General features: G+C 37.5%; 1 protein-coding gene across 1 annotated transcript in view; it reads left to right on the top strand.

Moving 5' to 3' along the window:
- The first annotated feature begins 2,417 nt into the window (after positions 1–2,417).
- LOC107743786 (spermatogenesis-associated protein 20) overlaps positions 2,418–12,996 on the top strand; it is a 38,832-nt gene continuing 28,253 nt past the window's right edge. The window contains exons 1-12 of the mRNA XM_016557186.1: positions 2,418–2,874; positions 3,379–3,516; positions 4,032–4,096; positions 4,340–4,494; positions 4,583–4,726; positions 5,602–5,803; positions 5,983–6,113; positions 6,225–6,329; positions 7,037–7,111; positions 7,713–7,844; positions 7,895–8,087; positions 9,149–9,317. Of these exons, the coding sequence (XP_016412672.1) occupies positions 2,669–2,874; positions 3,379–3,516; positions 4,032–4,096; positions 4,340–4,494; positions 4,583–4,726; positions 5,602–5,803; positions 5,983–6,113; positions 6,225–6,329; positions 7,037–7,111; positions 7,713–7,844; positions 7,895–8,087; positions 9,149–9,317 (1,715 nt within the window). The 5' untranslated portion in view covers positions 2,418–2,668. The remainder of the gene's footprint in view (positions 2,875–3,378; positions 3,517–4,031; positions 4,097–4,339; positions 4,495–4,582; positions 4,727–5,601; positions 5,804–5,982; positions 6,114–6,224; positions 6,330–7,036; positions 7,112–7,712; positions 7,845–7,894; positions 8,088–9,148; positions 9,318–12,996) is intronic.

Raw genomic sequence — 12,996 nt, 5'->3', positions numbered from 1 at the left:
ACTTACAGTTTATTTATAAATAATTTTTAAATATGAAAAATTTCCCATAGACTTACATTTGTCTGACAAAAATTGCGCCTCTAGAGGAGAAATACCCGTCTCTTGAGGGAGGAGTCTTCCAACTCATCTTAGTTTCACTTTAAAAACGGTTCAAAATACCAATAAATACATGAATTTCATTCACACTGACAAGCTAAACCAACATATCTGATTATTACCTGCTTCAGGGCTCATTAATAATGACTGTTTGGCCAGAGAACCGTGTGAAACACGAGAGAACAACTGAAAATCATTCGTTTGTCTTGGCTTTTTTTATTTATTTATAAATAAGAGAATCAATATTTAATTAAAACCATGCAATGCTATTTTTGGATTCTTCCATTTCTGCATCTAAACATCTACAAAACCTGCTCTGTTATACTGTTGTTTGCAAATTGTTTATCGCGCAATTTAACTCGTATCTAAAAAATTTTCATAATAAACTTGTTGGTTAGAATAGACAATTACAGCGGTCTATAATACAAATGACCAGGGTTTGTACAAGCTGCTTAAAGAGCTTGAAGTAGCCTACTTGTCCTTTACTTTTTGAAATGTAAATCCTACAAATAAAAAACCTTGGAAACAGCCATATTTATGAAAAGGTGCCTGACCTATTGAAAAACAATATGAATTAAATTAGTCTTCAATTTTTAGTAATGACAATTTTTGTTGTCATAAAATCCTTTATTACAAAAAAAAAATAACAATTGTCTATACTAAATATTATGAAAAAAATTACTCTTGTCGATTAATGAACACTGAACGGAAAAAAAGGCTACATACAGAAACTACATCGTTTACATGCCTTTTAAAAGCTTCTGCATTAAAAAACTCCAACGAATTAAGGCAATAAAATTATAACAATATATTATTGAGGTAATATGACTGCTTGTGAGATATTTTTTTTGTCTAAATGCAGAGCAACGCGCGGTTCTCATTCCGGTGACTGACTTTCCTAAGAGCCAGTGTTAGCAGCACATTCATAAGTCCCGCCCACAGGCTGCGCGGCGCTGCTGCTTCCAGCAGAGAGAGATCTCGAGAGCACATGAGACTGCAGCACGGAGCGCTTCTTCACAAACTCCCTGCGTTAAACATGGATCTATCGAGAAATGTGATCGAGTGCACTTGAAAAGCGGAACTTTCAAAGTCGATGTGTCAGCCTGAGGTGTTGTCGTCAGAAAGAGAGAGAAGAGTGAAGTGAAAATCTGAGGAGTATATCGTTAGACGGAGCGGATCCCGGAGTGGTGAAGCCCTATGATTAATCTTCCTTCTGAGAATATATCATTTTATTCTGCTCTGGTGAGTGAATTTTCATATATTAATCTAATATAATTCTGAAATTATTTGTTACGAGGCAATTTTGAGTAGGCCGCATGCATATCGCGTGAGTTCAGCTGGTTAGCACGTTGGGCTAAAGCTACCACGTGTAAAAGAACTTGAACTGATCCGACGAGTGTTCAAATCTCTGAGCTGAATCATTTGATTCACGAACGTGGTTCAATTGGGTCGTTTGATTCACGAAACTTGTTCAAATGAATCATTTGATTCATGATATTCATCCTTTGAACTTGAACTGATCCGACGAGTGTTCGTATCTCTGAACTGAATCATTTGATTCACGAACTTGGTTCAATTGGGTCGTTTGATTCACGAAACTTGTTCAAATGAATCATTTCATTATTTCTTGTGTTTTCAATCAATATTGTTGAATATACTGTGTGTGTGTGTGTATATATGCGTGTACTGTGTTAGGCTAACCGAGACTTGTCATTTGCACTTATATATTGTTGCTCTTTTGTTAGTTTTGACTGCTTTTGTTGTCCTCATTTCGTTTCTGTTTTTGTTCCAGAGAAGTCTTTCTTATTGAGAGAAGCGAGGATGAATGCGTTCCTCCAATAGAAGATAGCAAGGGTCCGTAGCTCCAGCTGGCTGGACAAACAAGTACTCTGGTTCTTTTGCCCCGAGGCTACGCCGGCCAAGCCAACATCAAAGTTCGTCTTCGAACTTTAGTTTCTAGTTATTATTATTATTATTATTTTGTGAATATTGAATTGAATTTAATATATTTATTTTCATTGTACTAGTACAACGAGATTGAATAAAATCCTTTGGGTGCATAGTCTAACAAAATAAATAAATCAATAAATCAAAATCTTTTTAAAACTCGCGTACTATAAACTATAATATTAATAATAATACACTTAACTTATTTTATCTTCCACAGATTTAATACACAATACACGGAGATAATACATTCAATTCTAATTTAATTTGAATTACACTAAATATAATTTTAAAAAATAAATAATTATACTGTGATGTTTGGCCAAAAATTCGTCATCACTTTGTCTCATAATGTAAATGTTTTGTATTATATTTTGCGTTAACTTAAATACAACCTAAAGATTATCGACGAATTGTGAGGAAAGAATTCTGGACTCAAAATCTCACTCCAGAGGTCAGTTAGGTAAAAATGCTAAGAGTAGAAGGTTTGATTTTTTTTTGACTGTTTGATATTATATTATATAACTTAAGAGATCTAGCGCGACATCTAGTGGCGCAAATATGAATTTCAGGTCACTCCACTGACATTTCCCTGCGCACCACGAACAGGTCGGTGCGGATCTATATGATGCTGAGATTGGGTTTCGCATGGTCTACATCATCAGCCACCACCAAACACATCGCACAGGCCAGGCTCTTCACCGGATCCCTTCTGCGAAAAAACAGTCCTCGTACTTTATATAACAACCGGTGCTCTGGACTACCAAAAGGCCTCCAGTTTGGCCAAAAGTCAGTGCTTGCCAGTACCAAGTTGTTCTGGGACAGCTCCAGGTAGGCACTGGCGTCTCACGCCGTCATGCTTCCAGGCTGAGTGCTTCATGTCTGCTCGCACAACCGATTATAAAGCTCTGAAGGTTTCGTTAGCACTACAGCTAATTCAGAGAGACCTTGATTCTATGTTTCAAATAAGTAAGCTGATGCCCAAAAATGCTGTCTAGGACAATTATTAATGTTGAATGCATACAAAAATGCTATCTAGATAGGCAGCTTACTAAGTTTTGAGACACAGCCGTTGTTTATATGCAGTAAAACGTATGCTACTGATACTGTAACTGTTCTAAAGTTTGTTTACAAATAAAAGCTGGCATATCCTGGTTTTCTAGCTAGTTTAAGCTGGTCTTAGCTGGACAGCCACCTGAAAAGTTCCCATTCTAAATCATTCTTTTTATTATTTCCCGGCCCCCTGCTTACTAAGGTCCCCTACTGCGCAGTGGCACTCAGAGCACTTTCAATATTGATTTCATTTACCACTGATCTATTCTATGATTGCTTTAGGTCTTCTGGAGTGATTTTCTTCAGCATGGCATCAGGGAGTGATGGACCGGACAGATCAAAGACCCCAAAACACACCAATCGCCTGAGTAAAGAGAAGTCTTCCTATCTATTACAACATGCGCATAACCCTGTGGACTGGTGAGATCTTTAGGCGTACTGTAAAATACAAAGTCAGTTTAGATTATTATTATTTTTTTTTTTTAATTGTCAACAAAAAGCACCCTGTTAATTCTTTATATACTACTATAATTCTTACTATAATTCTTAATAAAACATCCCTGTATTTTCCCTGTAGTACGGTATGGAAATCAAATAAGACTTCTATTAGATTTTAATTCAGTTATAGTTAATTTGAGAAGTCTTCCTATCTATTACAACATGCGCATAACCCTGTGGACTGGTGAGATCTTTAGGCGTACTGTAAAATACAAAGTCAGTTTAGATTATTATTTTTATTGTCAACAAAAAGCACCCCGTTAATTCTTTATATACTACTATAATTCTTACTATAATTCTTAATAAAACATCCCTGTATTTTCCCTGTAGTACGGTATGGAAATCAAATAAGACTTCTATTAGATTTTAATTCAGTTAACTTTAGTTAATTTAATTTTGCCATTAAATATTTTTTCTGGTGTTTTCTTCCTTAACAGGTATCCATGGGGGCAAGAAGCCTTTGATAAAGCAAAGAGTGAAGACAAGCCCATTTTTCTTTCAGGTAACATATTGGTATACTTGAAAACATGTTTTATTAGTGTTTTTTAATGCATAAGCCTAAATATTACAGTCTTTACTGCTTATTATTGCTTGCAGTGGGTTATTTAAAGCAAAGAGTGAAGACAAGCCCATTTTTCTTTCAGGTAACATATTGGTATACTGTATGTTGGATACATGTTTTATTAGTGTTTTTTAATGCATAAGCCTAAATATTACAGTCTTTACTGCTTATTATTGCTTGCAGTGGGTTATTCCACCTGTCACTGGTGTCACGTGATGGAGAGGGAATCGTTTGAAGACGAGGAGATTGGAAAAATCCTCAGCAAGAACTTTGTCTGTATAAAGGTGGACAGAGAGGAGAGGCCTGATGTGGACAAAGTTTACATGACATTTGTGCAGGTTTGGACCAGAAGAATTAATTGCTGTCAACGCCATAACTTACAAAGTGTCATGGATAATTGAAATACGATGAATACCTTGTGCCCAGGCAACCAGTGGTGGTGGTGGCTGGCCAATGAGTGTGTGGCTCACACCAGAGCTCAAGCCATTCATAGGTGGCACTTACTTTCCACCCAGAGACAGTGGAAGAAGATCTGGACTGAAAACTGTGCTTTTACGAATTATAGAACAAGTAAGAGCTGAGATTTCTTTCTCAGAGATTCTTGTAATATTTTGAATATGTTACACTTCTTCATATATGTTTCTTCCTATTAATACTTAATTATTTTGAATATGTTACACTTCTTCATATATGTTTCTTCCTATTAATACTTAATTAATTAATAATTGCTTAATAATTAATATTCAGCAAGGATGCATTGACTTGATCAAAACTGACAGTAAAGACTTTTACATTGTTACAAAAAAAGTTAATAAATACTGTTCTTTTGAACTTTTTATTAATCAAATCTGAAAAAATATTAATTAACTATTTTCAACATTAATAATAATAAGAGGTTTCTTGAGAACTTGAGCGAATCAGCATATTAGAATGATCATGTGACAATAATGGCTGCTAAAAATTCTGCTTTTAAAATAAAATTTTAAAATGTATTAAAATAGAAAACCGTTATTGTATTGTAAGAACATTTCACAATATTACGCTGTTTCCTGTTTTTACCTTTAATCAATTAAATGCAGCCTTGTTGAGCATAAGATACTTTACTTCAAAAACTTTTAAAAAATCTTACTTTAAAAAAACTTTTGAACAGTATTGAATACTTGTAAGAACATTTCACAATATTACGCTGTTTCCTGTTTTTACCTTTAATCAATTAAATGCAGCCTTGTTGAGCATAAGATACTTTACTTCCAAAAACTTTTTAAAAATCTTACTTTAAAAAAACTTTTGAACAGTATTGAATATGTAGTATTTTTTACAGTATAAATGGGCCTTTTATACATGAAAATATATAGCTGCCTTTATATTGACAATGGCATCCAAAGTTTGAAAACCTTGTACTGTGGTGCTCTGATGTCTGAGGACCTTCATACTGCGTATTTTAGTGGCAGAGCAACAGAGAAACCCTGGAGTCTAGTGGAGAGAGAGTACTGGAAACCCTCAGGAAGGGGACAGAAATCTCTGCCAGCCCTGGAGAAACTCTTCCATCCGGCCCAGATGTTGCCAACAGATGTTACCAGCAGCTGGCTCACTCTTATGAGGAAGAATATGGAGGTTTTCGAGAGGCACCGAAGTTTCCTTCACCAGGTAAACAAAACACTGGGATGAGTTGAAAGGATTTATCACTAAAGCTTGTACAGTATTTACAGTATGTCATTAATTTACTATTAGAACACAAGGTTCTGTTGACCACCCGTCTTAATTACCGGTCAAATATGCATCTGCATTAATAATGTAAAATGGCCTTGTGTTTTTCTTTTCTCCAGTGAACCTGATGTTCCTGATGTCATTTTGGGCAGTAAATCGTGCCAGCTCTGAGGGAGCAGAAGCACTGCGAATGGTCCTTCACACTCTCCGAATGATGGCACTAGGGGGAATTCATGACCATGTGGCACAGGTTACATGCAAATACGGTGTATTCAGAACCTGTCTCAACTATAACAGATGTTAAATATCAATTCTTCCCTTTTAATTGCATAACCAAACACAAAAATCTTATTTTTTTCAGGGCTTTCACAGATACTCCACAGACTCCTCCTGGCATGTTCCTCACTTTGAAAAGATGTTATATGATCAAGGCCAGCTTTCTGTGGCCTATATCACTGCTTACCAGGTGGGAATATATTTGTGTGTGTGCATTTGATATATTTTGAATATATGATATATTTTCTGTATATCTTATCTCTCCAGATAATTGCTTATATCCAGAAAGCAATAATGAAACACTGTGCTGTACTTCTGGAGTTTGTAGACAGAATAAGGACTTTATTGTTGTTAAATATAGCTTATTCTGTGTTTCTGTATCAAAAGTTAAAGAAATGGTTCATCCAAAATTGAAGATTTACTCACCCTCAGGCCATCCAAGATGTAGATGAGTGTTTTTTTTGTGTTAACTTCAAACCATTTCTTCTGGCTAAAATACAAAATAAAAAATAAAATCCTTTATCCATGATATTGCTTTCTCCATTGAAAAGTCGTCTCGTCTGAGAAATATGCACTGATCATGCACAGTTTACAAGTCCAAAACCATTCTAGATAAAAATGTGGGTGCATTTTGATGTGAGAGGACAACAGTGGAACTCTCATTCATACAGCACCCACTTACTGCAGAGGATCCCTTGATGATGTAATGTGATGTTTTTTTTTTTTCCCCCCAAATCCGTTCTGATAAAAAAACAAACTCATTTACATCTTGGGTGGCCTGAGAGTAAATTTTCAGCAAATTTTAAGATTTGTATAATGAATCAATTGACATTTCCTAGTTATGTATGGCATTGGCTTGGCTGGTTGTGGTGTTATTATGGCTGTTGATCTCTGCAGGTGTCTGGGGAACGCCTTTTTGCAGATGTGGCTCGTGACGTGTTGCTTTACGTCTCCAGAGACCTAAGCGACATGGTGAGTTGTCTCCCCCTCATTAGATCCCGCATTAGGCATCAGTCATGCTGAATCAGCACCAACCCACAAATGCACTGAAAAATCGCCCAGGTCAGAACCCTTTTTGAGGTCAACCCTCCTCCACAATCCAGCACAGGGTGCCAGCCTTCTTGTGATGATGAATGGTTTGATGACAAACACAATTAAAACCCCCTCAAATTTTGAAAATCGTATTTTTGAAGATTTATGGAGTAATTAGGTACCAACAATGCTTACCTTGAACCTTATTTATCTATTATTTTTTTGGTTGTGAGAGTTACATTAGAGGTCAGTGTTTTCCCCGACCCAAAATATACATGTTTGGAAAAAAAATACATAAAATAGCTGAAAACATTGCATGCTCTCTGTACTATAAATCATCCCCTTGTTATTATTCTGTAAATGACAACCAGAGGTTCACTGTGTGCTGAAGTTGTAAGGTAACATGTTTTAACAAGATAACTTGTGGCCAAGAAGTAATGATCCCCTCAAGAAACACAATGTACCTTTCGAAAACAGCCTACAAGTGACAAAAAAATAAATAAAACACATTTGATTATGGGCATTGTGCTGCCCTCTGCAGTCTGGTGGCTTCTATAGCGCTGAGGATGCAGATTCCTTTCCTACGGTGGAATCCATTGAGAAGAGAGAGGGAGCGTTTTGTGTGTGGACAGCAGGAGAGATCAGAGAGCTGCTTCCCGACATCGTGATTTATGTGCATTTACTGATTTGTTACTAAAACTTGTGCTCTTGGTGTTTTTGTAGGACCCCCACGGAGAGCTGCAGGGTCAAAATGTGCTGATTGTGCGTTACTCAGTGGAGCTCACCGCTGCTCACTTTGGCATCAGCGTGGACAGACTGTCTGAGCTGCTGTCCGATGCCAGAGCCAAGCTGGCTGAGGTACGGAGAGCACGCCCACCTCCTCACCTGGACACCAAAATGCTAGCTTCCTGGAATGGTAAGTTTCCCACATCCCGATTGGAAGAAAGTAAATGTGTCAGCCAGTAATATACTGCTGGAAATCCCAGCGCACTGAACCAGGAAAATACTCTAATTAGAGTTAATTGCTTTTCTTAGAGTGTTTTGAAATGGAAACAGTCATCAATTAATCAATGAGAGGCTGAGGCATGAAGAAAAATCACAATGCTTGCATCCCCCAAAGCTATATGTACCCCCTTCCTGTCTTTACAATTTTATTGATTTCATTTTGCAAACAAGGTCCAGTGTTCGACAAGCTCCGTAAATGTTTTTTTTTTTTTTCCGACTGGGTTTGCCTTAATAGCAGCACTATAATGTTAGAGTTCTTTCATGGGGTGCTTAGATGTGGTGCCAAGCCTTTAAAAGCCTACAGAGGGGACCTCTGGGTTGTGGTCTTTGCCCTCGTTGTCTTTAATGAAAGGATATCAAAGCATTCACAGGGTGCCAAGGCCCCTTGGGAGCTCTGGCTGACAAAAGCGCTCAAAGAATAGTGACTAATGAGCTGATATCTTAATTAAAGAAAGCATGAGACATTGTTTAATGAAACTGTTCCTTCCTGAGCTACGCTCCATTACATTCTTAATTCATACCGACTGGATATTGGTACCTGCAGAGGATCTCTCCGCATTAATCAAACCTGATAGGCCCACTCGCATAGCCATGAGACATGTCAGGGCTACAGGCACATGGAGCTCTGACAGGACTATTGTTAGTGATCCCCAGCCCTCTGAACACATTAGATCTTATAGTCTCTTAATGTCTCCATTCAAAACTCCTCTGTCTTGGCTGGCACCTACTGCACCTTTATCAAAACGTTTTTAGCCCTTGTTGGGGGCGAGTTTCATTATCTGAAAGGCAGAACTCTTCCAGAAAGTTTTAAATAAGCAGGTTGTTGAGCTTGATTGCCCAAGTACTTTTGCTGGAGAAACCACAGACAGAAAATGGCTTTGGCATTCCAAGAAAATTGTTTTCTAAATTGAACACGGTCAGGTTTTCCAAAGCTTGTAATCTGTGTCCACTCCCATTTCTTTGGTTGGTCAGGACTGATGCTGTCCGGGTTTGCACGTGTCGGAGCCGTGCTGGGCGACAAGGCTCTGCTGGAAAGAGCTGAGCGAGCAGCTTGTTTTCTCCAAGAACACCTGTGGGACGAAGAGGGCCAGAGGATTCTCCATTCCTGTTACCGTGGAGATAATATGGAGGTGGAGCAAGCGTAAGGAACATTTCTGGCTGTCCCAAAATAAAATGTATTCAGCCTGCAAAAGCATTGAGGCTGATATAAGAATAGTTATAGATTGTAAACTGCTAGTTTGTTAGCTTTAATCTAATTTCCCAAAATTATGAAAAGAAAAGCCTATTTAAAATAGGAAACTTAATTGGGATGTTAATTTGGCAAGTTTGTCAATGGAGAATATAGAAAGGGTGTTTGGGGATGTTTTTATGTTATTACATATTATTATCACGGATGTTGTTAACGAAAACTAAAACTATTCAAATCTTACATTTAAATGAAAATTAGAAGTGATGTTTTGGCAACTAACTAAACTAAGTTAAGTTGAAGTTGACGTACTAAAATTAGTAAAACTAAAACTGAAATAAAAAATAATTTAAAATGAGAAATATTTAAAGAATAATAAAAATGACAAGCACATTAAAAAATGACTAAAACTAACATTCAAATGAAAAAAAAATTTAATTCATATCTTAATAAATTCTATAATAGTATATAAATAAAGCTAAAATAACACACTGATCATGAGGAAGGTGTATGTACTTTTACAGTAGGCCAAGAAAACTAGCACACATGCTTGCTTCCAGGTCTTAATTGCCTTGGCACATATCCTGCCAATGTAGAAATGACCCAGAATCAGCACAGTACAAAGCTTTTCAATGAAATCGCCCACAGACACCCACACAAATTCACTGGCCTCATTCTTAGGGTAACCTCTCATTTGTACCTCTCATTAACACACTGTGTCAGCAGCACATCGGTCATCCCACAATGCTGAGTGTGCTTCTCAGGTCACGCTGATCATTTTTATAAGTTAACCCACACACCATTTGTAACTGATTTCAACTGGCTGTTTTCAGACCTTTTTCATTGAGTGCTCCGCAATGGGATAATGAAGAAGTAGCTTTGTCATGTTGTCACATCGCATAATGCTTAATCAGGAACACTCCCTCTGTAATCATCTGATTGGCCTTAATACTTTGAATTTAGCATAGGATGAGATGTTTCTTCTCTTGCAGTTCTGCTCCGTTCTGTTTGCATAAGGGTGCTGAAAAATTCTGCGTCCGTTTGTTTTTAATTTCCTTTGGAGAATTTCCCTTACAGGGAATAATTTAAGCATCCCAGCAAGAAGATGAATTACTGAGGAATTAGTTGTGTTTCTCGTCACCTGATTTCATCCATTCAAGAGGAACTACTGTCTTGCATTGTTCCTCACTTTGAATATTCCTCATTCACAGTTTTCAGTTCTCCAAAAATGAAATGGTCATTATTTACTCTCAAGCCGTTTAGATAAATGCAGAGCACTAATTCCAAGTATGGGTCACCATACTTGGCCACATGTCACTTTCACTTTCACTTTCATATCGGTATTATAAAGTAGTCCAGTGCAACTCATTTGCTATATTCCAAGTCTTCTAAAGCCATTCGGTAGGTTTGTGTGAGAAATAGACTGAAATTTACATTATTCACCGATAATATTCCCTTTGATTGAGCTGTTGATTCAGTGAATCGGTTTGATTTGTAAATGAATTGTTCAGACTGGTTATGTGAACCAGATGAATGGATTCAACACAAAAGAAGGTTTCATTCACAAATCAGACATCAACTACTGTCATGAAATCCGCCCTAACGCTTTTTGTCGAATTCAAGATTTTCAATGAATAATGGTTTAACATTCACTCTGTTTCTCACATAAAGCTATCATATGATGTGGAATATGGTGTGTGAGTCATATGGACCACTTTTATTATACTTTTATGGTGCCTTTTGGAGCTTGAAAGCTTTAGACTCATCGTAATTGCTTGGAAAAGAGCATGGAAAACAGCCTTTGCTTTTGTCTTCTGCGGAAGAAAGAAAGTCATGTGGGTTTGGAACGACATGAAGGTGAGTAAATGATGACAGAATGTTCATTTTGGGGTGAACTAATCCTTTAAAGAGCCCTGTGCCATGCAGTGAAAACATTTAAAGAGAAATCTGGCATGAATGTTTGATGAGAATGAGACCGGTTACCTGACTGTTATACTTCTCAAATGGAATTAAGGGCCTTATATTGTAATAGAAGAAATATGCTATAGTATCTGGGCCAGGTAAAAAATGTAGTGCCAGGTGAATTATTCATGAACCATCCAGTGGCTGTGCTGTTATTCCAAGGAATGTGGCAAATGGTCCAAATCTTGTTCAGCTGTATAAAAATCATACTGCATTGTGAGTAGATCTATCAGTTTGGAACAATAAGCCTTCTGGCTCCTGAGATAGATAGAGGTTAGGCTCTTTTTTATAGCTTTGGTCTCCTGACAGGTTTGTGTGGAAGTTATGATGTGGCTTTGCTGCACTTTAAAGAGACTGTATCACCTGGTGAGAATACAGAGAACGAACAAGGAGGGAATGGAAAAATCCAGGGAGAGCTGTTCATTAAAAATTGACTGGCAGGCTGATTTGTTTGTTGTCTTACAGAGAAGAAACTAAAACAGAGGAGTCATATTTTTCTCTGAACCTATAAACCGAGCTGTGGGTCGAGAATACCTGAGAAGAAACTTACCTCATGGTCCAATAAAGGTCTAGTTAGCATAGACCGTTTAGCCACTGCTACTAGATGCCATAACCATAGACTCAGCATTTGCCATTTATATTATAATAGATATTTTACCCAACCCTGTACGCACACCATTATTTAGTCGCCCAGAGTAAGATTTAGTTGCATATGCGAGTGATTTACTCGCAATGTAGAGGGTTGTACCAGTGCTCAACGTTTTTTGATATTTCCATCTGAGTTACGGTCACTGATATGACGGATTTCCCCAAGTATTGTAGACCTCCTTGGGTTCAACTTTGAAGCACAAATGTTTAGTACCTAGTCACCAGGTTTTTATCCAGATTCACCTGGCACTTATTGTACATGACATTTGAATAGTGCATTAGAGCTGACAGCTTGAGGCAATGACATGGTAGGGGTCAGATGTTGAGGGCGCTCTGCAGGCACTTCATGACATTTTTCATCCCTTGGAATGTCTGTTGTTTGAACTAAGAATTATGGAGGTTAAGTTCCTAGCTTTAGACCCGTCTCGTCCGTCCTGCTGCCGACACTGTACTATCTTCAGACCTGTCACTATCTGTTTCCTCACACTCAGCTGGCTACAGTGCCACCTCTGTTCAAGGGTCTGAGAACAAGTGATGAAGGGCCTTGATGTGATCTGAATCAAATTTATTTTAAACATCAAAGACTTTTGCAATCTTTTTGGGTGACACCACCTCAAAAGGAATTTCAAATGGCTTTTATACCACAAAGGTCCTGCTAAATGTCTTTGTATGCATTTCAATCAGTGATTTGGTAGGGCATGTCATACTTACTGACTGCTTAACCGTCTGAATCTCACCCTTTTTTGTCATGCTTACTGATTAAAGAGACAGATCACCCATAAATAAATACATTTTTATGTAATTCCAAACTTGTTTATTAAACATATTGTATGGAAAAAGAGGAATTTGAACATTTTAAGTAGAACATTCGCTTCCATTCTGTTTTTTCCCCCTTTTAACTTTCCTTTTAATAACAGAAGTGGAGTGACAGACAAAACGACTGCCTCTGACATTTCCCTCCAATTTCATGTCATGGATTGCAACAGCCAATTCTGGCAGCAAATCAACATGAAGCCCTCTGAAA

The sequence above is a fragment of the Sinocyclocheilus rhinocerous genome, unplaced genomic scaffold (genome assembly GCF_001515625.1).
Source record: "Sinocyclocheilus rhinocerous isolate Xijiao unplaced genomic scaffold, SAMN03320098_v1.1 scaffold497, whole genome shotgun sequence".
In the NCBI taxonomy this organism is placed as follows: domain Eukaryota; kingdom Metazoa; phylum Chordata; class Actinopteri; order Cypriniformes; family Cyprinidae; genus Sinocyclocheilus; species Sinocyclocheilus rhinocerous.
The sequence above is the reverse complement of the archived record's forward strand: the minus strand, read 5'-3'. Positions and strand labels throughout refer to the sequence as shown.